Below are 13073 nucleotides of genomic sequence, written 5' to 3'. Positions count from 1 at the left end.
AATGTAAAATGTATTAGCAACTTCAAGTCTCCACCGCTGATATGATTTAATGTTGCTAGTATATCACAACACAATGTACGAGGCAGAAAACAACACAAAATTTAACTGACTGTTGATGGTATAAGAAGTGGATTTAGGTAACATGAAAAGGCTTGTTTTGTAGCCGTATTAACAGATRGGGGAGAGGGAAATCCCATAGTCCCTTATAACCAACACAATGACTGAAGAGTTGAATCTTCCCTATTATTACTGTAGATATATTTTCCAATATGTAGAYACTGAAAATCTCCTATATGGCTTCTTTGTCATATTCTCTGAGTAGGTCTTATAATTAGGGACAATTTTTTGCCTCCAAAATTACATACTCGCTATTTCTTTTGATCTGAATAGTAACTATTTAACATTAGATGGTGTTTCGCAGTCCCATCATACAGCAACATATCACATACAGTCATCTAAAACAAATTATATTTCTCCAAGTGCCTATTCAATAGTCTGACTAGAATTCAATAACTTCACATGTTTTTCTTTCATTAACTGTAGGTTCTTATCARAGTGTTGGATAACAATGATAATGGCCCAGAATTCTCTCACGCCAGTTACGATGTCACCATCTCAGAGGACATCCTCCCTGATACTGAAATTCTGCAAATTGAAGCTATAGACAGAGATGAGAAAAATAAGTTGAGCTACACTATTCACAGCAGCATCGATGCAGTCAGTGTGAGAAAATTCAGAATTGATCCCAACACTGGAGTGCTCTACACCGCTGAGAGGTTGGACCATGAAGCTCAGGATAARCACATCCTTAATGTCATGGTAAGAATGCAGTGTTCGCATGGGTCAGAACAGTCATTTCTCTTTAGGTGCATATGGGCCTTAGAACTTCCAGTGCAGTAAGCAGTCATTGATTTCATCTTGCCTGCATGGCTGTGTATTTATTTTACATTTTTTATTTGGGCTTTTGGTGAAACTTACTGTGAATACATTGTATCTAGTATGAAATGGTTTGCCATCTCAAGGCAGAGCAAGTAAGAAATTAAATAATCTCTTGGCATCTGGTCATCTCATACAAGCTAACTTTTAGAGTTTCTCAAGAGAGAGACTGAAAATTATTTGAGAAGTTATTCACAGGAACATARCCTCTTTCTTGCCATAGAGGATGCTACAGCCCTGGCAAACGGAAGTCTGATTTATAGTTTACTTTTGCAGACRTATTTCAGGATATAAGCTATTGCTACACAAATCAGCTTTCAGCTACTTTCCAAATGCTTGAGTATGCAAAAAAAAATAATTACCTTTTTTTTTATTATTCAATGTGCCTAAACTGTAGAACATACGTTACTCTGTTTTCAAGTGAAGGTTGCATATTATGAAGTGGAGGTTAGTGGAAAAAAGTCTGTCGCTGTAGTCTGCTCTTTTCTTTAACCATTTAAGAGTCCTGCGCAAAAGATCTTTGAAGGAACAGCTCATGACTTACTAGATACTGGGCCAGCTGTAGGCTGAGAGAGCCCAGAGATCGGAGAGCCCCTGTGCCCTCTTGCAAGCAGGGACTGACCAAGGAGTCAGAGCACAGTGTAACAAGCTGCAAGTCTTTAGGTGAGCAGGAGGTGAGAAGTATAAGCCAAGCCACACACAGCTGGCTGATGAAGGTCAACTGCTTGTATTTGATTGCCACATGATGCAACAGTTCGTTTTCTTTATTTAAGGAGAGCCAAGCTTTTGGGGATTGTTCTGTACCCATTGACAGGGTTGTCAGTGTAATATGGGAGTGAGAGAGGAGCAATAAATAACACTTCTGCTGGGAGTGCACAGCACTTCTTAAGATAATTCCTAGACTGTTTACCATTGGTGTCATTATCTTCAGAAAGGTATGTACACATACAATGATGAAAAATCCACTAGTAGTAGCTGCAAACACTAGACTGACACATGACTGATCATAGTGGGTAAAATTTTCCATAGCTCTTTGAATGAGGGAGCAATGGGCAATGTTCACCATGCTGATTTGCTCTTATGCTGTAAAGGAGTGGCCAGGGCAATTACATGACTGAGTAGCATGTGTTAAGAAAAAAAATGTCTTGCAAATCTAAAACTGGATTTAAGTATCATGTGGCTGCCAATTTAAAAATTTGTATCTTGATAGTTATATACCATGCATTTCTTCACAACTGAAAAGAAAAAAACCTCTAAGCTCTTCCTGTTTCTTGAATCTCACTATGAACCATCACTTGTGTGCCACTACCTTTTAGACTGTGAGTTCTTTGGGACAAACAAACTTTCTTATTATTTTATAGTAAATAGCACTGATCGTATCCATAGCACTCAACTTACTGTATTTATGAATTTTTAATAGATTGGTATCTATACTTAATAGATTGGTGTGTGTATTATGCACTTTTTCTATAGGTCCGAGATCAAGAATTCCCTTATAGAAGAAACCTGGCCAGAGTCATCATAAATGTGGAGGATTCCAACGATCACAGTCCATACTTCACCAGTCCACTGTACGAATCCTCAGTATTTGAATCAGCAGCTATTGGATCAGCAGTCTTGCAGGTCACAGCTCTGGACAAAGATAAAGGAGAAAACGCAGAGCTTATCTACACTATTGAAGCAGGTTAGATCAGAGGCTGAAAATATGGTKTCATAATTCTCCATAAACAGGAAAGTGCTATTGCCCTGATTAACACAAGCCAGCTATTTTGTCCTACCTTCCTCTGTAGAGCTGAACAAAGATGGCATGTTCTTGTTAGCTTGTTTTCATTTTTAAACTACAATACAAAAATCTGCCAGAATAGGGTTGCTTTTATATTCACTAGATGGATCCTGACCCTATTACCTCTAAGTCATTGGTGCAAATCCATCACAGAAGTTGGTTACCAAAAGCTATTACCAGTGACTCTTCTCAGTTACTGGCTTCAGTCTAGTACATACTGGATTCTTCTTAAATGCATAGTATGACAGCTAGTATGAACTAGTATCTTTGCTGATATTTCAGTCAAAGGAGCATGGAGACTAACATCAGGATTAGGCTGAAAACTCCTGCCAGCAGAGCAGTTTAGCAGCACAGTATCTCTTAAAACTACTGTGTGTCAATAGAAGCCTAAGGGAAGGGACAGTGATACCAGAATAAAATTGCTTTTGCTAATAGGCTCTGTATATTTAGATTAACCATATAAACTGTACCAGCAAAAGCACTTCTCTTACAGTATATCAGCAAGGTCATGGAAAATTTGCATTATCCTTGGCACACAGGCAAGCAAATGTAACTTTCTCTTGCTTGTATGGATCTGAAGTTAGGAATTATTTCTGAAATAAACCAGAGCATATATACAAGAAGGGTTCCTGCAAAAAGAGAGAAGGCATTGGAAATTTGTAATCTGGAGGTTGTTTTAATGTTACATGTCTGCTGTATGGTTTTCAGTAATAGGAATACTTCCATTGTAATAATGACAAAACTTCGAACCTATATTGCCCTGAAAAGAAGTGTCATATGCTGCAGCTTGTCCCAGTATTAATCACATCACAAGCCTTTCCCATGTATAAGCCATGGTCCTGCAAGTTCATTGTTTATCCCTGTACTTATCTCTTCACTTCATCAAAACTAGGACAGTTCATAGTTGTTTAGAATTTCTATTTTTCTCAACTTTATAGAACAAACCTGAAGCATACTTCATGAAAACTGTTCCAGAAAGTTCAAAACCAGGGACAGTTTCCAAGTTATCAAAACAGAATTTTTCATTTTTAATGATACAAAGAAACTTTTGTGATATTTATCCTTATATAATATTTATTACTTCTGACACAGCTTTCATTTTCACTCAACTAAGAGTCCAAACTCAAACCTGAATAAAAATACAGACTTGTCACTAGGTAGGAAGGCTTAAGTCAGTTAGGAACAGATTTAGATGACAAAAAGTAAGCCACTAGAATATCTATGGCATCTCATGCTGACTCAACTTTATATAGTCTAAGCTCATAGCTTAAATTAAACTGATAAAACTTTCAGTTTAGAGAAGACCTGAGGAACTTTTTTGTCATTAGCCTGTGTGCTCTGCGGAGTTTCGTAAGCAAACCAGGAGGTCAAGTTTTTGCAATTGAAACAACCGAACTGGTGATCCTACAAAGATCTTAGCACTACAAAACAAATATTTGCTTTCTGCATATACTCTGAATTTGGACTTGTTCATTATACCTCAGTATTCTCCAGTGGCCTTTATCTGAGATCTCGGAAAATTGTGTATGTGCCAAGGTAGGGCAACACTGTTCCTTATAGTGCAAGCTCTAAGTAGACTAGTTTGTGTTCCTGAAGCAATGTAGTTCAAGGGTGTTCTTGGCATTTTCTGGATGCCTGTTCTACCCTTGGTCTACTGTAAAACTGTAATCACAATTGTGTTTCTTCACTTCTCACTCCTCTACTAAAATATAAAAGCCTAAAAAGCAAGGGTTGGGGGAAAGAACAGAGAAGCAGAGGGAAACAGAAGATATATTCAAGATAAGTGTTAAGACTAGAACAAGAACATGGTAACCTCAATTTCGGTAAGGATAGAGCATAACAAATCACTAATAGCTCGGTACGTCATGAATAGCTCCTTGTACTGGAGTCGAGCCATCACCCTAGTGAAGAAGACCTTCACTAATACCTGTCGATACTTGAAGTCATCTTTTTGCCTCATGCATGCCCAAGGGATTGTTCATTCACTGTTACATTCCMTGTTATATCATCATTTGCACATCTAAAGGCTTATCTCACTGGTTTTGTTACACCAATTTCTCCCCTCCTTCCCCACAATTTGTCTAGTTTATTGATGTATTTTGTCTTTTGGAGTACTAGATGTTTGAGAATTTTCTTCTSTGTTTTCACAATAATTATTATACTGGGCTGCAAGCCAGTCACCTCTAGGTGCCACCACAATGCAGAGCGCAGCCTGACATGCCAAGAGTGTGGTCTGCCATACACAGGTAATAGCACACATGATGCAGACAGAATATTTGATGATTAGAAAGGATGTTTTGACTGTTAGATGGCCATTTTTTAGTCTGCATGTTTTTCTCTTTTCTAGAGGCTTTCTACTCTGTTACAGCCTATTTGTTTTTCATCATAAGCTCTGTCTGCAGTGCCAGACTTCAAACTTACATTTATTATAAAGCTATGCATTCCAGCAATTTCATTATCCACAGATGTTCCAATCCTAGATGCATCAAAATTCAGTCTTCTGTTGCTGTAGTTTCTATGATCCATAAAATCTGAGATGCTGAGGATACTAATTTTAACTGCAGCACTCAGATTGTCTACAGTCCCTTCAGACAGGGGAAGTACTTACATCACCTTACATGTGAACAGAGCAATTGTTAGAAAAACTAACTCTTGTATAATTTCATAAGAAATTCCTAAAGGAGAAGAACCAACTCTGGCTTTACATGAGGCAATCAGTGACTACAGTTGATTTGTATTAGCAAGCTCTGACAAAATAACTGTAGCACCATTTGCAGTGTCTGCAAATTTGTGACAGATACTGGGATCTTTAATCTACTAGCTAAAACAAAAATTATGGTATTCAGTGAGGAACTGAGATTCTCTGCAGAGATACAGATTTTCATAAAGTCTACTGATCTGAAAGGATGTGTACAAATAGAAAGCCACTACCAATACTGAACAACATACCATAGTGTGTGGCTTAAAGTAGCTTATTGGCCCAGAGTTCACAAGAGATAGTGAATCGCATCTTAGAAATAATTTACTTTAATTAATTTCATTTAGGATTCCATATATTTGGTCTTCCAGATAGAATTTTTATATTTACTTTTGTCTGCACARCACCTGAAACATAACTATTTAAAGACTATCTCTGTTTACCACCRGTTACTTGAGAAATATTTCTCTCTGGGTCATGGATGCTTTAGTGTAGATTKGGAGCAGTTCTACATTTCGAAATATAAGTTACCATGATAGCACGAACAGGTTGTAATGATTGGTGTCTTTATAACTCAGTGCATGCTGTTTATATTTAGAATCAAAATCAGAAAAAGAGTTTTTTTGTCATCTAACCCTCATAGAATCATAGAATCATAGAATCATAGAATCAGTAAGGTTGGAAGGGACTTCTGGAGATCATCTAGTCCAACCTCCCCGCTCAGCAGGGGCACCTAGAGCATGGTAGACAGGGTTGCATCCAGGCAGGCCTTGAAGATCTCCAGAGAAGGAGACTCCACAACCTCTCTGGGCAACCTGGTCCAGTGCTCCGTCACTCTCACAGGGAAGAAGTTCYCCCTCATGTTCCTTTAAGCAGATACTCAATGGATCAGCAAAATATGGATTACCTAGCAAAAGTGATCTCTAGTTACGGAGTAGAGATAACTACCAAAGCTTTGCATATGTCTGCTAAAGAAGAGGTTGTCAATACAGCTATCTAAGAAGAAAAAAAGACTCYGAAGAAGGTGTATGATACAAACTCCCGATTTTCACATTTACAAAGGCAGTGATCTCCCTGCCTGCATGTTCTAATGGAAATTTCATAACATTTTCTGCTAAATTTGATTAATCTAGATTCCTCCTTCTCAGATATCATATGATAAACCCTTGTGCCACAAGATACTGTTATCTCTTTTCTATGCTATTTGTTCTATTTAATTTTCTAAATGCCACTTTAACCTTTTATATCTATTTCTTTGAGCATTGAGCTACTGTAATCTGCCTTCTAGTTGCTTAATATTCCCTTCAATTAATGGCCTGACTTACTATTCATTTGTCATGTAATTGGCTTSTTAGCTTCTGATCTAGCGTCTATGATTTAGGTATATATGCATTTGACTAATTCCCATAATTGATGCTCTTTCCCACTTCCGTGCTGAGAATAATCTACATGCACCACTTGCTCAAATGTTGACACTCAGAATCAAGATGTAGGTAGAATACCTGAGTTTCTGAAGGTTTAAACACCTGTACTATCTGCTGAGATGGCCTGATTTTCAGAGGAAAGATGAAAGGCCCTTTATAGTTATTTCATGCTTTTTCAATAACAAATTACAGATAATTGCACCTGTTCTAAATTATCCTTTAAGTGTATTGTAGTTCACTTCTAATTTGCATACAATATTTCTGTTTTAGGAAATACTGGAAACACATTCAAGATTGAACCAGTTTTAGGGATCATTACACTACTGAAGGAACCAGACTTAACCACAATGGGACAGTTTGTTTTGTCAGTCAAAGTGACTGATCAAGGTTCTCCACCACTGTCTGCAACAGCAATTGTGCGAATATCTGTGACAATGGCAGATAACTCCCACCCTAAGTTCRCTCTCAAAGAATACCAAGCAGAGGTTAACGAAAATGTGGATGTTGGTACTTCTGTCATCTTAATTTCTGCAATCAGTCAGTCCACGTTAGTTTATGAGGTTAAAGATGGGAATGTGGATGGAGCCTTTGCTATAAACCCATACTCTGGAGTCATCACCAGTCAAAAAAACCTTGATTATGAGCGTGCTTCCTTCTATCAGCTCATTGTACAGGCAACAAATATGGCAGGCATGGCATCAAATGTCACTGTGAACATTCAGATTGTTGATGAAAATGATAACCCACCAGTTTTTCTCTTCTCTCAGTATTCAGGCAGCATAAGTGAAGCTGCTCCTGTAAACAGCATAGTCCGAAGTGCAAGTAACAACCCCCTTGTGATACGAGCCACTGATGCTGACAGTAATCAGAATGCTTTGCTTGTCTACCAGATTGTTGAATCTACAGCAAAAAARTATTTCACTGTCGATTCCAGCACAGGTGCAATCAGAACAATTGCAAATTTAGATCATGAAACAATAGCTCACTTCTACTTCCATGTCCACGTTAGAGATAGTGGAAATCCCCAGCTTACAGCAGAGAGCCCAGTTGAAGTAACCATTGAGGTAACTGATGTCAATGACAACTCGCCAGTCTTCAGCCAAGCCGTATTTGAGACAGTCCTGCTTCTGCCCACTTACGTTGGTGTTGAGGTTCTTAAAGTTAAGGCTACAGATCCAGATTCAGAGATTCCTCCTGAACTAACATACAGTCTAATTGAAGGCAATATGGACCATTTTTTAATTGATTCAAGTACAGGGGTACTCACCATTAAAAACAATAGCCTTTCCAAAGACCATTACATGCTAATAGTAAAAGTATCTGATGGGAAATTCTATAGCACTGCTATGGTGACAATAATGGTAAAAGAAGCCATGGATAGTGGGCTCCACTTCACACAAAATTTTTATTCCACTTCTATCTCAGAAAACAGTACTAATATCACAAAGATTGCTGTGGTGAATGCTGTCGGTAACCGTCTCAATGAGCCCTTGAAATACAATATATTAAACCCAGGTAACAAATTTAACATCAAATCCACCTCAGGAGTCATTCAGACAACTGGCATCCCCTTTGACCGAGAAGAGCAAGAGCTCTATGAGTTGGTGGTGGAAGCAAGCCGTGAACTAGATCACCTTCGTGTTGCTCGTGTTGTGGTCAGAGTTCACATTGAGGATATAAACGACAATGCTCCAGTGTTTGTAGGGCTTCCATACTATGCTGCTGTGCAAGTTGATGCTGAGCCTGGTACCCTGATATATCGAGTGACGGCTATTGATAAAGACAAGGATGAGAATGGTGAAGTGTCATATCTTCTGAAGGAAGACTATGGACATTTTGAAATCGACAGGGGATCTGGCAGTGTCATTTTAAAAGAAGCTTTCAATTCTGATTTATCTAATATAGAGTATTTGGTTGTCATTCTTGCAAAAGATGGTGGTAACCCATCGTTGTCTGCTTCAGTAGAACTCCCCATTACTATTGTTAACAARGCAATGCCTGTATTTGACAAACCATTCTATACAGCTTCTGTGAATGAAGATGTAGAAATGCATACCCCAATATTAAGCATAAATGCAACCAGTCCAGAAGGCCAGGGTATCATTTATATCATTGTTGATGGAGATCCCTACAACCAGTTTAATATTGACTTTGATACTGGAGTCCTCAGTGTCATCAGTGCACTGGACTATGAAATAAATTCTCTTTTCAAGCTGACAGTGCGAGCCAGTGATGCCCTCACTGGTGCTCGAGCTGAGGTTACCGTGGACTTGATCATTAATGATGTGAATGATAATCCACCAATTTTTGATCAGTCAATCTATAATGCTACCTTGTCTGAAGCATCCTTGATTGGGACTCCTGTGTTGCAGGTTATTGCTACAGATGCTGACTCTGACAATAATAAAATTGTGCAGTATCAGATAGTCCAGGATACCTTTAACAGCACTGACTACTTTCATATAGACAGCACAAGCGGCCTAATTCTAACAGCCCGTATGTTAGATCATGAGCTCATACAGCAGTACAGCTTAAAAGTCAGAGCAACTGATAATGGGTTCCCACCACTTAGCAGTGAGGTTCTTGTTAGCATCTCAATAACAGATATGAATGACAACCCTCCAGTTTTTAACCAATTAATTTATGAATCGTATGTAAGCGAACTGGCACCTCGGGGTCATTTTGTGACTTGTGTGCAAGCTTCTGATGCTGACAGCTCTGATTTTGACAGGTTGGAGTACAGCATCCTATCAGGAAATGATCGGACCAGTTTTATCATGGACAGCAAGAGTGGTGTTATCACCCTTTCCAATCACCGGAAACAGAGAATGGAACCCATRTATAGCTTAAATGTCTCTGTCTCAGATGGATTGTTCACTAGCACAGCTCAGGTGCACATACGGATCCTTGGAGCCAATCTCTACAGCCCTGTGTTTTCACAGAGTGTTTATGTTGCCGAGGTTAGAGAAAATGCCGCTCCTGGAACTAAGGTAATCCACGTGAAAGCGACAGATGGTGATTCAGGTGTATATGGCCAGATAAGCTACTCCATAATAAACGACTTTGCCAAAGACCGATTTTTGATTGACAGCAATGGGCAGATTCTAACAACCGAGAGACTGGACCGGGAGAACCCACTGGAAGGTGATATTGGTGTATTTCTGAGAGCTCTCGATGGAGGTGGCAGGACTACATTTTGTACTGTGAGAGTGATAGTAGTGGATGAGAATGACAACRCTCCCCAATTTTTGACTGTAGAATACAGAGCAAGTGTCAAAGCAGATGTTGGGAAAGGTTACTTGGTGACCCAGGTGCAAGCTGTAGATCCAGATGATGGAGCCAATTCAAGAATTACCTATTCTCTGTATAGTGAGGCTTCTGTTTCAGTGGCTGATCTGCTTGAAATAGATCCAGACAATGGATGGATGGTCACSAAAGGTAGCTTTAACCAGCTGAAAAACACAGTTCTATCATTCTTTGTCAAAGCGGTTGATGGTGGCATTCCTGTAAAGCATTCTCTTATTCCTGTCTACATCCACGTTTTACCTCCAGAAACTATTTTACCTTCCTTTACTCAACCACAATATTCTTTCACTGTAGCAGAAGACACGCTTATTGGGAGCACTATTGACATTCTGCATGTTTTACCTAATCAGGGTGCTTTGTATAGCACAGTTAACGGAGAGTTGACTGAAAACAACAAAGATGGGATTTTCATCATAGAGCAAGACACAGGACTCATAAAACTGGATAAGAGACTTGACCATGAGACAAATTCTGCTTTTCACTTCAAAGTTGCAGCCACTGTTCGGTTAGACAAAGTAGACATTGTAGTAACAGTGGATGTGGAGGTTAAGGTGTTGGATGTAAATGACAATAAGCCCATGTTTGAAACTGCTAGTTATGATGCTATAATAATGGAAGGGATGCCCATAGGAACGAAGCTTATGCAAGTTAAAGCAGTTGATGCAGATGCAAGTGCAAATGGGCAGGTCACCTATACACTTGCAGTGGAATCGGAACTGGAAAAGATCACAGAAGCGTTCACCATTGACAGCAACAGTGGCTGGATCAGCACATTGAAGGATCTGGACCATGAAAAGGATCCTGCTTTCACTTTTGCAGTTGTGGCCTCAGATCTGGGGGATACTTTGTCCTTGTCATCAACCACTTTGGTCTCGGTCACTGTGACAGACATAAATGATAATGCACCCGTCTTTGAGCATGAGGTGTAYAGAGGTTCAGTGAAGGAAAGCGACCCTCCAGGTGAAGTTGTGGCTGTTCTTAGCACTTGGGATGAAGACACATCTGACATCAACCGGCAGGTTAGCTACCATATTACAGGTAAGAAACAAAAGGCATGCTTTCTTGCCAAAACCAGCATTATTGAAAAACTATGCATTACTCCAGTTTTTTTGTGAAGGTTTGACAGGGTTTCAGGTACATTATCACTATGAATCAGACAGCTACACCCTTCTTTGATTTTTTAATTTGGACAGAGCTTTGTATCAACTAGCAAAGCTGAGAAGGAGGAAAGGGTATGTGAGCTTGTAGTTGTGCATGTCTGTGTCTATCTGATGGAGTTTCCTCTATCGAATTTCCCAGGTTGATAATTCATAGTGTGCTCTAGTGCACTGTGTAACCCATCAACCCATCGTAACTGATGTGTCAGCATAGAAACTATTATGACTTAATGTTTCAACCAAGGGAGAAGAACAACACTTTATTTCTCAGAAGAAAGTTTTTACATTTCTATGCATTTAATAATTTTTGAAAAGGTCTTTTTTCTTTTTGAGAGTTCATATAGGAGACATTTTGAAATATCACAATTTTTGGAAAAAAATGGTTGTGAATTGTGAATCAGAGGGAGTGGAGAGCRTCGTCTCTTATCAGCACAGATTACTGACCAGGGAAGTGGTTATCTGCTCTGAAGGACTGCTTAGCTGCCCTGCGTTGTTATATATAACGTGAGGCAATTCCAACTATATTATYAGCATATTTTTCAAAATGTAGTAACATTACTCATTCCTGTTGTGCTATACTTACTCTTTTCTCCTAGATTCAGACTTTGTTTGAATATATAATGAGTGATGGGTTGCTGCAGTTATTTTTCTGCTTACAGATTGCATTCTCCAATGGATATTTTAAGGGACAATTTTTTTCACTCCCTGCAACCTTCGTAATCCAAGAGCTAATATTAATTACTCAGTAATAGCCTGATGATTGGGCGAATTCATGTTTATGTCCTTGGATAGGATTAAAATTACACAAGACTCCATCTAGGTGACAAGCAGCAGGCAAAAATGACAAGTCTGACTTAACTCACAGGACAGCAGTTTGTATATTTTGCTCYAGAGGATAAGACTCCAGATATCTGTATTGGAGGAATATTCTATATTGGCTGTCAAATTGGAAATGGCTGTGGATAGTATATAGTGACAAGCATGGTATTCCAGTTAGCCCTGGACTGGTGTGTTACATACCTGACAAAGTACCATTCCCAAGGAGCCAGAAATTCATTTTGACTGTTTAAATACAAATCTATGTTCAATTTGAAGTTAAAAGTTTCTGCACCTGCAATGGCTAATGTGTTTGTAGTGTGTTTTAGGATATTAGGATTAAAGGCAAAAAATCATCTTGTGGGTGAAAGCACGGCATTTAGAGACTTTGGGCAAGATGCATTAGCTGCCTGTGCCAGAGTTTCCATATGTCTAAAGCTCAATAAATAATATTTCATCCTAGTGATTTTGTTGTGATATTGAAAGGAGTTTTGAGACACCAATAAATACACTTAGGAAATCAGTAGTTTTCTTTATTTTTTTGGAGGCCTCATCTGAGACCATTGCTTATGTAATTTGAGGCAGTGTGGCTAAAACCCAGGTTCTGCTGATGTTTGGCTAGGATAAGCCAGCTGAGAACCAGCCCGATATTACAGAGCAGAGGTTTAACAGTGGTAAACCACAAAAAATAGCTATTAAAAATGACAGTTGCTAGGACTCAGGTACAGTAAATTGCTTAAAGTTCCCTGCTGCACCCATCTGATGTTAATCAGGCTCCATCAGGCGCATAAATGTAAGAACAGACAATAATGTTTAAACTTGGTTCAGCCAAATACAAGGAAGATGTACAGTATATTTTTGAAGAAAGAACTAGTATTTCACACTATTTTTCTGCCTGGTTCATTGTCYAGTACAAACAATGTGCCATCTTTTTAATACACCCTAAGCACATT

General features: G+C 38.9%; 1 protein-coding gene across 2 annotated transcripts in view; it reads left to right on the top strand.

The window, feature by feature from the left end:
* FAT3 (FAT atypical cadherin 3) overlaps positions 1 to 13073 on the top strand; it is a 338378-nt gene that overhangs the window by 252045 nt on the left and 73260 nt on the right. For both annotated transcript variants that reach the window (XM_085308761.1, XM_085308760.1), the window contains exons 7-9: positions 544 to 819; positions 2410 to 2620; positions 7112 to 11185. In XM_085308761.1, coding sequence (XP_085164887.1) covers positions 544 to 819; positions 2410 to 2620; positions 7112 to 11185 — 4561 coding nt within the window. The remainder of the gene's footprint in view (positions 1 to 543; positions 820 to 2409; positions 2621 to 7111; positions 11186 to 13073) is intronic.

This window comes from Rhea americana, unplaced genomic scaffold (genome assembly GCF_003343005.1).
Source record: "Rhea americana isolate MKP2758 unplaced genomic scaffold, rheAme1 scaffold_280, whole genome shotgun sequence".
Lineage (NCBI taxonomy): Eukaryota > Metazoa > Chordata > Aves > Rheiformes > Rheidae > Rhea > Rhea americana.
This window is presented reverse-complemented; position numbering and strand designations above follow the sequence as displayed.